General features: G+C 39.3%; 2 protein-coding genes across 7 annotated transcripts in view; one reads left to right on the top strand and one right to left on the bottom strand.

Annotated features, from left to right (window-relative positions):
- DHX57 (DExH-box helicase 57) overlaps nucleotides 1-7,813 on the top strand; it is a 39,003-nt gene extending 31,190 nt beyond the window's left edge. For 4 of the 5 annotated variants that reach the window (XM_088148747.1, XM_088148764.1, XM_088148755.1 and 1 more), the window contains 5 exons: nucleotides 1,360-1,497; nucleotides 2,658-2,732; nucleotides 3,939-4,061; nucleotides 4,472-4,672; nucleotides 6,677-7,813. In XM_088148747.1, coding sequence (XP_088004873.1) covers nucleotides 1,360-1,497; nucleotides 2,658-2,732; nucleotides 3,939-4,061; nucleotides 4,472-4,672; nucleotides 6,677-6,820 — 681 coding nt within the window. In that variant the 3' untranslated portion in view covers nucleotides 6,821-7,813. Of the gene's footprint in view, nucleotides 1-1,359; nucleotides 1,498-2,657; nucleotides 2,733-3,938; nucleotides 4,062-4,471; nucleotides 4,673-6,676 lie in introns of those variants that run through there. The other variant, XM_088148780.1, reaches the window with a different exon arrangement.
- Nucleotides 7,814-8,813: 1,000 nt separating this feature from the next.
- GEMIN6 (gem nuclear organelle associated protein 6) lies at nucleotides 8,814-18,226 on the bottom strand. 2 transcript variants are annotated; one of them, XM_088148842.1, is made up of 3 exons: nucleotides 18,072-18,226; nucleotides 15,567-15,712; nucleotides 8,814-9,947 (listed from the first exon to the last, which is right to left on the bottom strand). In XM_088148842.1, the coding sequence occupies exons 2-3, from the start codon at nucleotides 15,692-15,694 to the stop codon at nucleotides 9,572-9,574; spliced, it is 504 nt and encodes a 167-aa protein (XP_088004968.1). In that variant the 5' UTR covers nucleotides 15,695-15,712; nucleotides 18,072-18,226; the 3' UTR covers nucleotides 8,814-9,571. The 2 variants fall into 2 exon arrangements, with proteins under 2 accessions (XP_088004968.1, XP_088004960.1); XM_088148834.1 differs by having other exon boundaries at nucleotides 18,061-18,207.
- Nucleotides 18,227-19,164: the final 938 nt, after the last annotated feature.

Raw genomic sequence — 19,164 nt, forward strand, 5'->3', positions numbered from 1 at the left:
AAACCTGAATATTTAAGAAAGTAAAAGTGAGGTTTTGGCTTTCTTAGGAGCATATCTATGTGTGCACAATTATTGGGAAACTATTAGTGTGCAGAATTATTATGCAACTAAATGAAAAATGAAAATTCCCTCATCTCACTCGTTTATTTTCATCTGTTAAAGTAAGAATAATAAGCAACTCAAAATTTACAAATAAACATTTCTGACATTTCAAACAAAAAATCAGTGACCAATATAGCCACCCTGCTTTGCAATAACAGTCAGAAGCCTTCCATTCATGGAGTCTGTCAGTTTCTTGATCTGTTGATGATCAATTTTTTGTGCAGCAGCAACCACAGCCTCCCAGACACTGTTCAGAGAGGTGTACTGTTTTCCTTCACTGTAAATCTCCCATTTGAGAAGGGCCCACAAGTTCTCAATAGGGTTTAGGTCAGGTGAGGAAGGGGGCCATGTCATTATTCTTTCATCTTTGAGGCCTTTACTGGCTAGCCACACAGTGGAGTACTTCAATGCATGCAATGGAGCATTGTCCTGCATAAACATCATGGTCTTCTTGAAAGATGCAGACTTTTTCCTGTACCACTGCTTGAAGAAAGTGTCTTCTAAAAACTGGCAGTAGGTTTGGGAGTTGATTTTGAGACCATCTTCAACCTGAAAAGGTCCAACTAGCTCATCTGTAATAATACCAACCCATACCAGTACCCTACCTCCACCTTGCTGGCGTCTGAGTCGAAGTGGAGCTCTGTACCCGTTACTGATCCAGCCACGGGCCCATCTATCTGGTCCGTCAAGAGTCACTCTCATCTCATCAGTCCATAAAACCGTTGGAAAATCTGTCTTCATATATTTCTTGGCCCAGTCTTGCTGTTTCAACTTATGTGTCTTGTTCAGTGGTGGTCGAGTTTCAGCCTTCCTTACCTTGGCCATGTCTCTGAGCACTGAACACCTTGTACTTCTGGGCACTCCAGGTAGGTTGCAGTTCTGGAATATGACAGCACTGGAGAATAATGGGTTCCTGGTAGCTTCACGTTTGATTCTTCTCAAATCTTTGGCAGTTAATTTGCATCTTTTTTTCTCAACATGTTTCTTGCAACCCTGTTGACTATTTGCAACAAAACATTTGGTGGTTCTCTGGTCACGCCCCAATATCTTAGCAATTTCAAGAGTGCTGCATCCCTCTGAAAGACTTTTTACAATTTTTGACTTTTCAGAGTCAGTTAAATCTCCTTTTTGGCCCATTTTGCCTGAGGAAAAGAAGCTGCCTAATAATTAGAATAAAAGAGTTACTAGTTGTTATTTAGAATGCTATTTTAAAATCCTATTCATCATTCAAAGATATCTTTCTCTCCCATTTTGTAGGAAATGGCACGCTTAAAAAGGCAGTTTACTGAACTATTGTCTGACATTGGGTTTGTGAAAGAGGGGCTCCGAGCCAGAGACATAGAGCAGAGATTTTCTCAAGGAGGGGATGGTGTTCTTGAAGCTACAGGAGAAGAGGTAACTGGAGTGGAAGTTTTTTAATCTGCTAAGTTTTGTACCTATCTTTCAGTGTTTCCTCTCCTTCTCAGCCACTCTCCTTAAGTAAAGATGGTCATATTTTACCTAATTCCCATGTAACTATACTGATTATTTCTGGAATACTTCCTTTCTAGAGTGAAGATGCTTTTCCAGATCTTTGAGTATTGTGTGAAAAATCCTTTTTAATTCCTCAGCTAGAAGATTCTCACTCTAGTGTGAACATTGTGTTTGGTCCATCTGGTGGGTTGATGAAGCAGAGTAATTGAAGAGAAAACTTGTAACTTACATATATAACATAGTTAAACATTAGTGATGTACCCCTGTTTATATTAATGATACTTTGTAATTCTAACATTATTAAGGCAGCTTGGTACTTTAAAATTGCACGCTGACGTATGTTTTTGGATAGTACAAAAATCTCAGAAAATTCAAAAACAAAAATTAAAATATTAGAATTCATCTGTAGATTACTCATCAGTCCTAAGATGTGATTAATAGGAAAACAGATAATTTAGAAGCAGTCTGTATGAAGACCTACTGATATATTTATAAATTTCAGGAGAGTGAAGATAAATATTCTGGTCCTTCAACTTGAGTATTTTTAAAATTAGAAATTTTAAAATATTTGTTCTTTAAGTTCTTTGTGTGTGTGTGTGTGTGTGTGTGCATGTGTGTGCGTGTTTTAAAAGCTCTAAAATGGAAATAGCACATATAGTAACTGATGCCCAAGGGAGGTGTATCATCAGAGTACAAGCAGCAGTGGACGAGCACATTGCACCTGGGACTTTGTGTTCACAAAGTCCCAGTTGCAGTCACTGCTACCTCCAGTGGGAAAGAAAGAAGCAACAGAGAACTTTAAAAACCCACTGCAGGTCACAGAGGATTTTACTGGTTTGTGGTCTGACTCTGCATAAGGCTGCTTCATATGATAGGGTCTAGAATGCTTCCCCCATAGTGATGATATGCACTACCTTCTTATTTTCAAAGGTATCTCTGTAATCATAAGATTGAGAAATCTCTTTTAAAAGATACATACATGATACCTGAAATACTCAGGATTTCCTGCCATTTGCTGCATGATACCTGCACAAGTGACAGTCCTCATACTCTTAATTCACAGTATGTAATCTGTGTCACAGGCAAATGCAAATGCAGAGAATGTCAAGTTGATATCAGCCATGTTATGTGCCGCTATGTATCCAAACGTAGTTCAGGTAAGCATATAATAGTAATCACCATCTGGTAGTATTTATATCTGTTTTCCTGTCTCTGGTCTCTGAAACAGGACTGCTTGTAATAGCATGGGGTTTTTTAAAGGGGAAATTTATACAAGAACTTCCTTTGAAGTGCCATCCTTCAATTGGCTAAGCTGTTGCCAACTTTAAACATCAGACTTAAAACCATTTTGGTCTCTTAGGCTTTCAGGAAAATTCATGATTTTATTTCATATATATCTTCTATTCATGTTTATATATTAACAGTAAAGAAAATAAAACTGAATGCCAATGTTAGAGTTTTTCTTCATGTCAGATTAGTTCCTAACTCTCCAATGTATGTAGCTTGTTTGCTGCTTGGCAGCCCACCCTTCTTCAGACCTTTTCATGACTCCTTTCTGCTTGGAACCTAGGGCTCCAATCTTCCAGAATAGGCAAAGTGTTACTAATCTCTTAACTATGCTTTTAATTCTCAGCAGGGCTCTTTTTCTCCAACCAAAGTTTGAAACTAGAACCTAAAGCATATTTTCAGAATCCAGCACTGCAAAGTTGACTGGAGTTTTATTGTTTTGGATTGAGGTGGGGACAGTGGTTGGTTAGTTAGTGAATGATATTGCTTTGCAAGACCAGTCTGTGTTTATAGCTTCGTGGTTCTAGGCAAGTTCCAGATTAGAGGACCTGGCTGAGGCTCAGAGAAGAGAAAGTATCAACAAAAGAGAAGTGGTTACTGACACAATAGGGATTGACTGCTGGGGCAGGAGGGAAAAATGGTAACGCTGATATCCATCATCTCAGTCCTTGAAGCACATTATGTTAGAAATGAACAGCTGATGCTTAGAGCAATTTGCTTTCCAAATGCCATGCAGTGACTGCAGGGATGGGTTGGATTTGGACTGCTTCCACATACTTTGATCATGCTCACAACCATGATGGCCCAGTTACCTTGTCAAACAAAATCATCCAGGCTGAAGCTTTGTAATATATGCTTTACATGTGCTACTACTAGGTTTGGAATAGATTTTGGGAGGGGCGGGGGTTATTCCCTGTGGGGTTTTTTCCCTTTTCCGTTTAAATTCCACAGTATGTCCATGCTGCTTTGGTAGAAGAAAGCGGTTTGGTAGAAACTTCTTCTTCTATACATCTCTCTTGAAACGAACAGGGATTGCCTGTGAGTATTCAGTTCACAATTTTTATTTACCATTTTAGATAAAAGTACCAGAAAGGAAGTATCAGAAGACTGCTAAAATTAATCCAAAACCTGAAGCATTGCTGTTTACTACAAAAAACCAAGGTTATGTTCACATTCACCCATCCTCTGTAAACTATCAGGTAATTTCTAACCTCCAGTCAGTAAATATTCTACCCAAACTTATTCTAGCATATACAAGCTTCTTCGTGGAAGGAACAGCATGCATAGTATTTGGTAATCCGTAGTGCAATTGCCTGCTGTAAGCCTTGCTGAAATCTATTGGATATTTTTATAGGCACCAACACAAACAGATGTCTTTCTCTCCTTTCTCCTCCAGCTTACTACATCCATGTGAAGCCTGTCTAGAGGCTTCAGATATCACCTCCATGTCCTCTTCAGGTCTGGTCACTTTATGCTGGCACAAACAAATTTTTGCTAGCAATATCTAAGTGGCAGGCATACAGTATAATACAGGTGATATCTGTGGAACCAAAGTTTTTGTTTTTGTTTGAAATGTCACATGGGTATTCTTTGGAATTCTGTATTTCAGACAAAGCGCTTTGATAGCCCCTACTTGGTGTACCATGAAATGGTAAAAACCAGCCGGATATTTGTTCGAGATTGCAGCATGGTGTCCGTGTATCCACTGATCTTGTTTGGAGGAGGCCGTGTGAACATGCAGCTCCAGAAGGGGGCGTATGTTGTTTCCTTGGATGATGGGTGGATTCACTTTGTTGCAGCCTCACGTCAGGTAAAGAATTAAGCAACTCATCAGATCCATCAAGTTCTCCAAATGTATCGGATTATAAATGCTGTAGCCCCAATACACTTGAACGACAACATCTTGGGAATGGTTGATATAAACAGTTCTCATAGTGGAGAAATTACTTTCATTTGCAGTAGTGGATGATGGTGTCTCATACTACTTTGTACATCAATATAGGGAGCAGGTTCTGTTCCTTAAAGAACCCCCCCCCTTCTGTACTATTTGGTCCCTGAGGCTGGAATGAATAGAATGTATCTGTCCTAGAAGGCCCTTGCAATACAATCAGCAGCGTTTTATCTAATTTTTAAAATTTCCTAAACTGAAAAAAGGCCAGTTAGTTCTTTATGGCTCTATGATCTCAAAGTGGATAGATGATTTAAGAACAAAGCCTCCTTCAGGAATATAGATGCATTCACTGTTTGAGAACCACCGTTTTGCAATTCACTGGCATAATACAGAGCAATATGGCGCTCTGTATATTGCCTCATGCAATAACTTTATAATGACAATACTGTACATTAAGATAAATTATAATCACCATCAATGAACTATGCCTATAAAGTGGTTTTCTTGATATAAACAACAAAGAGGGTTCATCTCACACTGTCCCTGCCCTGACTCTGAAATGTGTTGCTTACCATATGTGGAAGGCAAGTCCTCGTGACGGAATTGCCATCTTGCATCCAGCCAGCCTGCCCCAGAGGTAGGCTTAGGCTGGATCAAAGAGACAGGGCAGTAAAGATGTGTTTTCCAGCATCACAAGAGAGGCCTGAGGAAGATCATGATTTGCCTGCTACAGCATTGCCTCCTCACATTTGGTTGTGGATTCTGGGCTTCCATAGCCATTTCTCCTTTGGCTGCCAGAGAGAACCAAGCCTTGCCCAGCATCCAGAGGTCCGGGGAGAGGGGCAGCCTGATAAGAATAGTGACCTTGAGGAATGGATTCCGCCTAAGGGCTGTTGGTAACCTCTGCTCATATTATGATCATCCCTACCCTTAGGCAGAGAGGCCAGGAGCAGTAGGCTGGAGGCTGTGCCACCACTGCTGCTACAGATGGCCAGCAAGCTTGTCTCCTGCAGCCATGCTGCTGTCATTGCTTGACACGTTCCAGAATCTCCACATAGGCACAGATGATCTTCAGTGAGGGTTTTGCACTGGGGCAGAAGTGTGGCAGGCAGAATCTCTTTCCCTTTCCCTGCCCCTCACTCCCAGAGCAAACTGCTGCCCTATGAGGGCAACAGCTTTGCCAGCCTCATTTCTGAAGTGTGGCAAAAAGAGGTCTGTGGGGGAAGCTGTCTCCCAACTGACATACATACTTTCCCCCAATTTAAAGATAGAGGGAAAGCATGTTGCAGGAGGTGTGGGAAACAGCCTTTCAGCTTCTTAAAAATTAACACATTTCTTGTGGCCTAAAACATTTTGATTGTATGATACAATCAGCTTGTGCAGATAGATAAACTAACCCTGTAAACAACAAGAAAAATACTCAAGACTAATCAGTGTCTTTAACGTTTCTGTACAGAGCATAAAAGGATACAAAATCCAAATAAACACAAAAAAAACAAGCACCGTGAGTTTGATTTGCACAGCCTTCCATATCAGTGTCTGTTGCATTTCATTCTCTTTGTATCCCAATTTGGAACACCTAAGGACATGTAGCTATCATAGTTTCAAGCAATACCCCATTCAGTGGGGTTTGTACGAAGGCCTACAGTTGCAAGCATACTAAGAATAAAGCAAGGTGTCTTTCTCATACTACTATCCTCCTGCTACATCAGAAATTTGAAGAAGGGGGTGTTTAGTATTTGCTGATATGATGTACAGAACAGCTACTGTATTCAGAAAGTGCTGAATGGAACTTGCAGTCAAGATAGCATAAAGAAATGGCTATATCCTTCATGCTGTGCTTATGAGGTGTTTTGGGTGGCTACTATTAGAAACCTCATCTAAAAAAAAAAGTTTATTTTGGGTGCATATTTGTGATTTCAGGTGGCAGAACTAGTGAAAGAACTTCGCAGTGAGCTTGACCAGTTACTCCAGGAAAAAATTAAAAACCCCAGCATGGATCTGTGCACTTGCCCTCGAGGATCTCGTATTATCAGCTTGATTATAAAACTTGTGACCACACAATAGCATTAGTTAGTGAGGATGGCTTTCTTGTAATGTAAATAGCAGAATAATGAAATGTACCACTGGCCATTGTACAGCTGTTTGGAAGCCTAAAGGAAAGTAAACATCCAATTTAAAAAGCCTGCTTTTTAAGTAGCCCAAAATAAGCAGTTTTAGAATCATGATAGAAACTGATACATATTTACACAAGGAGCTTGTACATTTAAAATAAAATTTAAACTTTCTTTTAAGTTATCCTTTTGCGAAGCAAGGAATGAGAAGCAAGCATTCAGAAGATAATTCATAAAGAGATTCCACAAAAATTCAATGTCTAATGAGTCTTCTCTCAATACTTTTTCTGTCCAATAAAGGATTAACTCTGTGACAATCTGGCAGTATATTAATTTGTCCTTGCCCTTCCCAAAAAGGAAGTGCATGAAACTTACCATAGCTATGGTTTTTACATTATTCTGTGTCCTAAAATAAATCCTCTCCAGTTTCAGTAAATTTGCATCTGTTTTCATTGACTCAAATAGTCACTGTAGGATGCTAGAATTCAAATATGGTGGTACAAGTTATGGAATAATTTTAGCATAAAATTGGCCTGGGCTTGCAAGACCACATTCATTACTTTTTCTCAAAGCCAATAGATATACAGTATTACAGCCTGATGATGTAGGCTGTATACATTATATAAATATTGTAATAAATAAAGGAATTCTCAAAGCCAATAGCTGTCATTCTTTTTTTTCAAGAAAGTATTTTGTGTTTGAAACTGCTCAAAGCACTGTTGTCTGATTTGTGGAAGGTGGTAGGGTTTTTTTTAAGAAGGAAGTGTTGCCAAAATGATGATGAAAGGATTAATGTTACATCCATTATTATCCATGCTACCTCCTGAATTTTTGAGCATGATTCTATCCAGGACAGAAAAGCGGCTGAGAAATTTAAGTATGATAAGACTTATTTTATGATCAACTCTATCTGGGAGCTTAGTATTAACAAAGCCCAATCCTTTTGCAAAATTCTACAAAAATAAGGGAATGTTTTATGAATTTCAGTAGTGCTTCAACATTTTGGAAATACTTCAATAATGCTCCTTATGAATTTCTTAAAGAGCTTAAAAATAGGGCATCTATTAATACTGAATTTGTGTTTTTAAACAATGTTTCATCACAACTACTTATTACTTGAAAATGTAGTGTGCAATAAGCTTTATGACTACTGTAGTGAACTGTCAAGATTCAGAAGTAATTTTGTTAAATGTTATTCCTATTTTATATTTTTGTTCAAGTTTTGTTATAGCTTAATTAAATCCTATCTTTTCTAGCATTATTATTTACCGAGTATGTTGAAAAAAGCAAGTTGCAGAAGTTTGTTAGTAGCTGAGCATTCTCACAAAAAGCAGCATCAAAACTTGCACTGCTGCAGCCAGAGGAATGTATAACAAGGAGAGATTTTTATAACAGGGGTGTCTAACAAGTCACATAACCTCACATTTGGAATGTTGAAAGCATATGATTGGCACTTTCAAAAATGCCTGCTATGATTTTGGCTGTGGTTAGTGACAAACAATACATGCACCAGAAGACAGACAAACCATTAGGTTGCAGCAACTCATCATATTAACTTCTAAGCATGCCTCTGTATCTCCTGCTGGATAGGCAGGTTGTGCTTGACCCTAATGCATAGCTTTGTAGCTTCCCATTCTTTTCTTTTTCAGGTATCTAAAAAATAAAGTGGGCAAGGACCTTGGTAGACAGCCAGCACTGGGTCTTCAGGCACACTATCATTCCCAGATGCCATGTTTGGAAAGGCTGGCATTAGACAATAGATTTTTAGGAAACATTTTTGTATACAGTCACTTGAAAGCTCCTCCATTATGAATGAAGAGCACCATCTCCATGCCAGTTCACAGAAAAGCTGTGAAAAAGAAACTAAAGAAGCCTCTACCCTAATATATTATTAGAGAATAAATTAGTTCTAAGGTGAAAATAATTCAGTTGCTAAAATTCTTAAAAATTTATCCATCTCAATAAATTTTGGTAAAGAACACTCAGTGAAAATTTTGTTTGGAAGAATTCCTTTTGGCTGAGCCTGACAACTATTTCATATTACATGTAAAAGGCTTTAGTCACGCTACTCAGCCTTTTTCAATATGATGCTCTGCAGCTGTATTGAACTACAAATCCCAACAACTCCAGTTCAAGTGTCTTAATTTTCTATCAATGGTCTGACCATTCAAAGGAACCTACAACTGCATATAAACTGGCTTTGTGGTAGTAGATAATACTAAATTCAAGCAAAATAGAAAAATGCCCCTTTTCAGTGCCTTAAATAGGACTTCGGTGGGTGGAGGAAATGAACTAGAACTTGCTATACTTTTGTGTGTGAAAACATCAGCTATATATTCATAGGGAAAAAAGTTGTCCAAAACATATTATGTTTTTATCTTATACTACCATCCCATGTTCAAAAAAATTGTTAATATTTTAGTTCCAATAAATCACTTGAGAGACTGGAGATAATAAGAACGTCACTTATTTCCTTTTACTTTCTTTTATATATACAGAACAACTTTCCAGGAACTCAGTGGGGGAAAAAAGTCAAATTATTTTCATATGAAAATATAACTAGCACAACTACTACAATTATTATTTGTACACAAAACTATGTAATTTGGAAACACTGGCTGACCACGACCATGGCCATCAACCATTAAATGCCTATTTTTTATGAAACTACCAAATGTTTTAAGTGTAATGAGATCTATATGCCTCACTGCTGAAGTGCAAGATAACTTTGAATCAATCCTTGAACTCTACACAAAATTATTTCATTAGAACTATTGCAATCTTCTGGTCCATACGGTGGATCAATGGTTAATACACCTGCCACACACAGTGTTGTTTGTGACTCTCCTTGTTCTCTTACAGGGATGTGGTTTTTCTCCAACCAATTCTTCAAGCGGTTTTTCCTTCTATCCAGCTCTTCTTGATTATAAGTTTGGCTTTTTCCAGCCATGAAGAGGTGTGCAAGTTTTTCTTTAATTTCATCATCTCTTTCAGTCACTATTTCAATATCCTGCACGGCATGTCCTAAAACAACTAAAACAGACACTTTTCCATTCTCGAGGGGATTTGCCAGAAGAATGCTGTCAAGAATAAGAGATTCATATAAGGTTTGGATAAACTAGAGGATGATATGTTAAGTGATCACATTTCTGTTTGGCTTTTCCATGCATACTAGCCCTAAAAAATCAGTCTTTTGATACCAATGTTGTATCAAAAATGTTTAAGTCAGAATGCAACAGATGTCTTCCCAATGAAAAAACCTGTGAAAGTGTTATGGCATTACAAGCTGTCCCACAGGTTACCCAACAAATCTGTGGGGGGCTGTATTAGAAATCGCTGAAGTCTGTAATAACTAGCTCAAGATCAGAAAAAGCTGGAATAAATGAAGGCTGTCCATTTATACTCAAAAATATTTCAATCACATATACATAATGTGTTCTATCTGGTACAATTATTTTTCATGAGACCACATTTTCTAACAACAGTCAACTGACATCGTGCTAAGACATAAGGTCAATTACTATCAATTTTACATATAATTTAAATATTCTTATACCAAAGGCTAATACTGTGCAAATCAATTGATGAAGCACTTTAGTCATGAGCAAAGTACCACCCAGCTTTGCTCCTTAGAGCCATGAATAAGTTGCTTCAAGGCTTGTCACAGTAACTTTTAGTTCTGAGGTCTTTTGTGTATGCCCTGAAGTGATTATTTCATCAGCCAGCTCAAAGGAAGCCCTTCAGTGCATGCATACACACTAGCCAGAAGATGACAGGAGGGCCCCTGAATCAGCTACTTTGCAGCTTTGAGGAACTGATCTGCATGTGTGTGTGCGCACGCGCTATAACAACATATCACACAGAAAGTATTCTCTTTAAAAGGGAAGATTATTTGGGATTTGAACCTGATAGTGGAGTCCTTGGGGTTCTCTGAGCTTGGTTCTTTTCTTGCAAACGTTTCATTACCCGGCTAGGTAACATCTTCAGTGCTAAAATGGGATGGGGTTTGCTCTCTATTTATGTGCTGTGGCCTGCCTTGCCAGTGCTGGTAGGGGTGGGAGTGTTTTTTGTTTTGCTCCTCTGGTAGTTCTTTGATTTGTTGTTGTTTAGTCGTTAAGTCGTGTCCGACTCTTCGTGACCCCATGAACCATATTGCGCCAGGCCTTCCTGTCCTTCACTGCCTCCCTGAGTTTGCTCAGTTTCATGCTCATTGCTTCAGTGATGCTATCTAACCATCTCATCCTCTGCCGTCCTCTTCTCCTTTTGCCTTCAATCTTTCCCAGCATCAGGGTCTTCTCCAAAGAGATCTCTCTTCGCATTAGGTGACCAAAATATCTGAGCTTGAGCTTCATTATCGATCCTTCCAATGAGCAATCAGGGTTGATTTCCTTTAAGATTGACTGGTTTGACCTCCTAGCAGTCCAGGGGACTCTCAAGAGTCTTCTCCAGCACCACAGTTCAAAGGCATCAATTCTTCGGCGCTCGGCCTTTTTATGGTCCAGCTCTCACAGCCATACATTACTACTGGAAAAACCATAGCTTTGACTATGCGGATCTTTGTCGGCAAGGTGACGTCTCTGCTTTTTAATATGCTATCTAGGCTTGCCATAGCTTTCCTCCCAAGGAGCAAGCGTCTTTTAATTTCATGGCTGCAGTCTCCGTCTGCGGTGATCTTGGAGCCCAAATAAATGAAGTCTGTTACTGCTTCCATTTCTACCCCTTCTATTTGCCAGGAATAGATGGGTCCAGATGCCATGATCTTAGTTTTTTTAATGTTGAGTTTCAAGCCAGCTTTCGCACTCTCCTCTTTCACCCTCATCAAGAGGCTCTTTAGTTCTTCTTCACTTTCTGCCATTAGGGTGGTATCGTCCGCATATCTGAGGTTGTTGATGATTCTCCCTGCAATCTTGATTCCGGCTTGTGATTCTTCCAGCCTGGCATTTCTCATGATGTACTCTGCATATAGGTTAAATAAGCAGGGTGACAGTATACAGCCTTGTCGTGCACCTTTCCCTATTTTGAACCAATTGGTTGTTCCATGACCGGTTCTAACTGTTGCTTCTTGGCCCGCATACAGATTTCTCAGGAGACAGGTAAGGTGGTCTGGTACTCCCATCTCTTTAAGAATTTGCCACAGTTTGTTGTGATCCACACAATCAAAGGCTTTTGCATAGTCAATGAAGCAGAAGTAGATATTTTTCTGGAACTCTCGTGCTTTCTCCATGATCCAGCGAATGTTGGCGATTTGATCTCTAGTTCCTCTGCCTCTTCGAAACCCAGCTTGTACATCCGGTAGTTCTCGGTTCATGTATTGCTGAAGCCTAGCTTGTAGGATTTTGAGCATAACCTTGCTAGCATGTGAAATGAGTGCAACTGTGCGATAGTTTGAGCATTCTTTGGCGTTGCCCTTCTTTGGAATTGGAACATAAACTGACCTTTTCCAATCCCGTGGCCACTGTTGCGTTTTCCAAACTTGCTGGCATATTGAGTGCAGCACTTTAACACCATCATCTTTTAGTATTTTAAATAACTCAGCTGGAATACTGTCATCTCCACTAGCTTTGTTGTTAGCAATGCTTCCTAAGGCCCACTTGACTTCACTCTCTAGGATGTCTGGCTCAAGGTCAGTGACCACACCAGCATGGACATCAGGGACATTAAGATCTTTCTTGTATAGTTCTTCTGTGTATTCTTGCCACCGCTTCTTAATCTCTTCTGCTTCTGTTAGGTCCCTGCCTTTTTGTCCTTTATCATGCCCATCTTTGCACTAAACGTTCCTTTCATATCTCCAATTTTCTTGTAGAGATCTCTAGTCTTCCCCATTCTATTGTTTTCCTCAATTTCTTTGCATTGTTCATTTAAGAAGGCCTTCTTATCTCTCCTTGCTATTCTCTGGAAATCTGCATTCAGTTGCTTATATCTTTCCCTTTCACCCTTGCTTTTCGCATTCCTTCTTTCCACAGCTATTTGTAAAGCCTCATCAGACAGCCATTTTGCTTTCTTGCATTTCTTTTTCTTTGGGATGGTTTTAGTTGCTGCCTCCTGTACAATGTTACGGACCTCCGTCCATAGTTCTTCAGGCACTCTGTCTACCAAATCTAATCCTCTAAATCTATTCATCACCTTCACTGTGTACTCACAAGGAATATGATCTAAGTCATACCTGAGTGGTCTAGTGGTTTTCCCTACATTCTTCAATTTAAGCCTAAATTTTGCAGTAAGAAGCTCATGATCTGAGCCACAGTCAGCTCCTGGTCTTGTTTTTGCTGTCTGTATAGAGCTTCTCCATCTTTGGCTGCAAAGTATATAATCAATCTGGTTTCGGTATTGACCATCTGGTGATGTCCATGTGTAGAGTCGTCTCTTGTGTTGTTGGAAAAGAGTGTTTGCTATGACTAGCTTGTTCTCTTGACAGAACTCTATTAGCCTTTGCCCTGCTTCATTTTGTACTCCAAGGCCAAACTTGCCTGTTATTCCGATTACTCCTTGACTTCCTACTTTAGCATTCCAATCCCCTATGATGAAAAGGACATCTTTTTGGTGCTAGTTCTAGAAGGTGTTGTAGGTCTTCATAGAAGCGGTCAACTTCAGCTTCTTCAGCATCAGTGGTTGGGGCATAGACTTGGATGACTGTGATATTGAATGGTTTGCCTTGGATACGCACTGAAATCATTCTGTCGTTTTTGAGGTTGTACCCCATTACTGCCTTTCCCACTCTCTTATTGACTATGAGTGCAACTCCATTTCTTCTAAGGGTTTCTTGCCCACAGTAGTAGATATAATGGTCACCCGAATTAAATTCACCCATTCCCGTCCATTTCAGTTCACTGATTCCCAAGATGTCGATGTTCAATCTTGTCATCTCATGTCTGACCACATCCAGCTTGCCTTGGTTCATAGATCTTACATTCCAGGTACCTATACAATATTGTTCTTTACAGCATCGGACTTTCTTTTCGCTTCCAGATACATCCACAGCTGAACGTCCTTTCGGCTTTGGCCCAGCCACTTCACTCTTTCTGGAGCTACTTGGAATTGCCCTCCGCTCTTCCCCAGTAGCATATTGGACACCTTCCGACCTGAGGGGCTCATCTTCCGGCGTCATATCTTTTAGCCTTCTAACATTGTCCATGGGGTTTTCTTGGCAAGGATACTGGAGTGGGTTGCCATTTCCTTCTCCAGTGGACCACATTTTGTCAGAACTCTCTGTCATGACCTGTCCGTCTTGGGTGGCCCTGCACGGTATAGCTCATGGCTTCACTGAGTTACGCAAGCCCCTTCGCCACGACAAGGTAGTGATCCATGAAGGGGAGTTCTTTGATTAGCATATGTTTACTGCTTGATTGTGTGTCTGGTGGTAACCTTTGCTTATCTGGGTGATGATTGCTGGTGATTGATTGCTGGTGAGGCGATCTTCTGATCTTTTATTTCTTTTGAATAGTATGTAGATGCTGTTTATCTCTATGTGTCTGTTAATTGCTGCCTTGTCTGAATACCAGGCTTCCAAGTATTCTCTTGCATATTTGGATTTAGCTTGGTCTAAAATGCTGACAGTTTCCCAGTTAAAACTATGGTTGAGTCTGTCCATGTGTTGTGAGATTAAGGAATTTTCATCATGTCTTCTGACTGCTAGTTGGTGCTCGTGGACAAGGCAGCAATTAACAGACACATAGAGATAAACAGCATCTACATACTATTCAAAACATCGCCTCACCAGCAATCAATCACCCAGATAAGCAAAGGTTACCACCAGGCACACAATCAAGCAGTAAACATATGCTAATCAAAGAACTACCAGAGGAGCAAAACAAAAAACACTCCCACCCCTACCAGCACTGGCAAGGCAGGCCACAGCACATAAATAGAGAGCAAACCCCATCCCATTTTAGCACTGAAGATGTTACCTAGCCGGGTAATGAAACGTTTGCAGGAAAAGAACCAAGCTCAGAGAACCCCAAGGACTCCACAGTTCAACCCTGAGCTACACATATTCACCTCTATTGGAACCTGATAGTGTTACTAGAACTCTTTGTGGCACAGAATTCTTTTAAATCCTATTTCAGCAACTCAGTAGGAATTGACCACAAAAGTCAATAGATGGCTTACACTAAAAATATTCATATAAATTAAAAACTTTCCATGGTGTCAATGTGCAATTACCCTTCTTGTCTGAATGTTTTTGAAGAAATGAGGAAACTATTTTTACAATAAACACTACTGTTGATTTACTGTCCATATTACCTATGATATATAAATGAATTCAATATAAGGAATTTACTTTTCCCCCATAGTTAGCTGCCAGGTCCATCATAGCAAAAAATGAAAAATTGCAATACATATTTCACTGGATAAATTATCATGGGAAATTGCTTTGGCTGAATAACTATCAGCTTTAAAGATCTGACAACATAGAATAAATTTATTCACATCTGATCACCACTTATTAGTTATAACCATTTTTTCCTGAACAAATTACCTTCATATTTACATATGTCTATCCAGACAGAAATATTAAATATGGTTTAAAATGTTTGTATTAAGATTTTATTTGTATCCTATTTAGGCACACAATCCCATTTTAATTTGCTTTTAATTTTATACATTATAATCATCCACCCCCTTCATTCTCCCTTAACACACCATTCTTTCTCTTCAATACTTTTAAAAAGTATTTCTATGCAGAATGCACTGGTACATACTTGGCAGAAACTGGGTCAACTGTTAAAACCCATCCTTTGTACTGGTGTTTCTCAGCAGCCAGTACTTTGACTTCTTTATCCACAAAAGCCAGCCATTCCAAAGGAGTCTTCCTCTGCCATTCAGTCATATTTCCTTCTTACTGAACCTAATGAGAAAACAAACATCATTGCCAGCAATACTCTCTGCCTCCCTATTCAGAAATCCTGCCTACTTCCATGATTAAAAACAAAATAGCCCTACTGGATCAAGCCAAAGTCCATATTAGTCCAGTATTGTTTCTCACAGTGGCTAACAGCTTCCTATGAAATGCTTACAAGTAGCAGTTATATCCCTCCCCTGCTGTTGTTCCCCTGACGTTGATATTTGGAATGCATGCTACCTCCAGCCCAGTGGTAATATTGAATCTCAAGATTAATAGCTCTTGAAAGACCTGCCCTTCAAAAACTTATCCAGTCCTTTCTTAAAGAGCATTCACTACATTTTGTGATAATTCTACAGATTCATTATGTCAAAGGCTTTTTGAAAATCCAAGTGTGCAATGTTACAAAGTCAGCTCCATCTATTTGCCTGTGCCCTTTAAAAAAAGTCCTAAAATGGTGAAGCAGGATTTACTTTTCCAGAACTTTCCTTTAAAGAGGCTTATTCTATTTTTATCCTCTATTGCTTAGTTATTTTTCCTTTGATTACTCTTTCCACTAATTTACCTTTACCAGCCTATCATTTCCAGGATCTCCCTGTGTCCCTTTTTAAGAATTGCTGTCACACTGCCTGCCTACCAGCAGAGGATTGGACAAGTTACATATTTTTGCTAGGATATCAACAATTCTACATTTCACTTCTTTAAAAACTCTTGGGGGAATGCCTGCCCTGTTGATTTCTTACTGTACAGTATTTCAAGAGGTTTTAGAATATCTTCTCTTAGCTTATTTTGCTTTAGCAATTCCAGTTTTCTGAGAAAATCAATGCAGGCTCAGGAATTTGTCCTACATATTCTATAGTAAAGCCAGATGCAAAGAATTAATTCAGTTTTTCCATATTATCCATAAGAATCCCTTTCACTCCCTTCTCATTTAAAAGTCCAACCACTTTCCTGGCCGTTTTTTTGTTTCAAATATATTTAAATAAGATCTTATTGGTTCTCTTCAGTTTATTGACCGATTGATCTGATGCCGCCTGATTCTCAACAACTCTGGGCATTTTTTATTTATTATTAGTTTAACAATTAATTTGTTAATTATTGTTTATTTGTTATTTGACTTATATCCTGCCTTTCTTCAGGAGCTCAAGATGTACATATAGCACTCCCTTCTTCCATATTTCCCCATAACAACCCTATGAGCTGAGTTGGACTGGAAGAGAGTGCCACGTGACAGTGCTTAACTGAGAGTGGAGCAAAACCTGGGTTTCCTTGGTTGTAGGCCCAACACCATAACAACACTGGCTGTCTGTATAATTTTTTTTTGCCATAAACTCGATTTTTCCTTTCTTTTTTACATTCCTTATTAACCAATTCATTTTTTTCTGCCAAAGCTTGGGTTATTTTTGGCAGGGCAGGCTTTCCATTTCTTGAAGGAAACCTTCAGCCACTGACCCAAAATTTTGATATCAAAAATACATAACTGTTTTCTCATTAATTTGAAGTATAAGCACATTATACTCCTATCATAAGAAGGTAAAAGTCCAACCCTATACATATCTATTTACAAATGGGGCCACTGAGTTCCACAGAACTTATTCCCAGGCAAATATATATTGTATTGTAGCCTTCATCCGACCTACTGCCTCAAAATAAACTAATTTATAAACTAATGTAGCACTGAATTGCACTCTCGGTCACAGGAACAGCAACAAGATGCGTTCATAATGCTATACTTCTGGAACTGAACCAAGGAGGACATCGATACTAATTGAGGCTCTTTTTTTTACCTAAATCAAAGTAACTGGGGTGGGAAGATTTAAAACTCTCCTACTTACTAAAGTATAAACCAGAATCAGAATATGTTTTAACATATACAGATTTTATACCAAAGGTATAGAGACCAAGAATCACAGTCGACCTTGATCGCTATTTCCCAGCAATTCACCTCACAGATTTCTTTTTGGAGAATAAGGCGAGAACGCCCCACATACTTTGAGTTCTCCAAGGAAAGGCAGGGTATAAATACAATAAAGTAACAACAATAATTACGATTCTAGGAACAACAACTAGGAATTCGTATCATCGAAATCTCTTTGCTAACCGATTTCCGTACCGAAGACGAGGTTGAGATATTATTCCATCGAGTAATCTTTCTGTTCGTTAGTACCGAACTAAGCAATGTTCCTAAGAGTATGAACCCCAATACATACAGGTCCGGAAAACCTGCAGTTACGAACACACCGTTTTGCCTCGCGGTTGCTACAGCCAAATCTATAAAATTATAGGCGTTGATTAAAAAAGCTGGACTGCAGGACTGCAACTTTCCCTATTAGTAAAGCAGAGGTAGCACTCACCAGATACATACAAAAAGAAACTGCAACCCAGGCATCCAGTTTCAGCAACCGCCACTCAGTCCAGGACGGCCTTTAAAGAAAGCGCGAGGACGCTACGTTCCGGCCCAGCCGTCATTTCTGAGGCCCAGAATGCACCGCGCTCAGGGGCTTCTTTCCTCCCCTTCCGTAGCCGGATCTTTCTGTGGGATTTGCTGAATTTCAAGACGGACGGGGCTAAGTGGAGGAAGTCGTTTAGAACATTATGCTGCTTTATTTAAGTAACGTGGGATCTCTACGATTAAAAAACAGTTTTGAAATACTGATTCACGGCGGAATTCTGTGCATGTTTCTTCAATGCTTGGCCATCTGTATCAAAACAGAATTAGCAATTTACCAAGAGGCGATTCCGTTTCTGTGGTTACTTTCCAGTTCGTCTCTTTTTTCTCTGGATTTTTAGGATTCATCTTTTAAACGTTTTATCTTCTGGGCGTTATTATACATTGGCTATCTTGTTTTAGATGCATTTGAAGTCTTTGTTAGTTAGGTAAGTTGCTTCGCAAGGATAACTAAAGGTTTCTGAAGGCTGACTACTCTAAAAATGTTTCCTTTAGCTGGACCTCGAGTTTTGGTGGCTTTATGGACATTGTCTTGGCAAAAAAAGATTGGCCTTCTTCCACAGCTCTTCGTGATCTAGCTCACAGTTGTGGAGTTTTCTAGTGGTCCCCCATCCAGGTATCAACTCGCCCGGCGCAGTGTTGTTTTTCTGAGATCAAGATGGCACTGCTAACAAATAACTGAACGTAGGCAAAGGTTCTGATAAATATTAGAGAAGTGAAGTCAAAGATGGGCATTTGAAGAAATCAGTAACTTTGCTTTCCCTAGCGCTCTACAAAATCTGTTAGGATCTCGAACGACCTCAAACGATTTTTAAAATATATATTAACTACTGCTTACGAATATATCTACAGCGGCTGTACGACTCAAGCACTTTAAACTTAAAACAGGCGATATTTTAAACACACCTCTTAGGGGCACTAACCACGCTCAAAATGGCGTCACATCCAATCTCCCGTCCTCTCCTCCCCTTTTTCAGACTAACGTTACTATGGAAACAAAAACTCTCTC

The sequence above is a fragment of the Python bivittatus genome, unplaced genomic scaffold (genome assembly GCF_059951505.1).
Source record: "Python bivittatus isolate LINGU-HERP-01145 unplaced genomic scaffold, Pbiv_v1 ctg000020_np1212, whole genome shotgun sequence".
Classification (NCBI taxonomy): Eukaryota; Metazoa; Chordata; class Lepidosauria; order Squamata; family Pythonidae; genus Python; species Python bivittatus.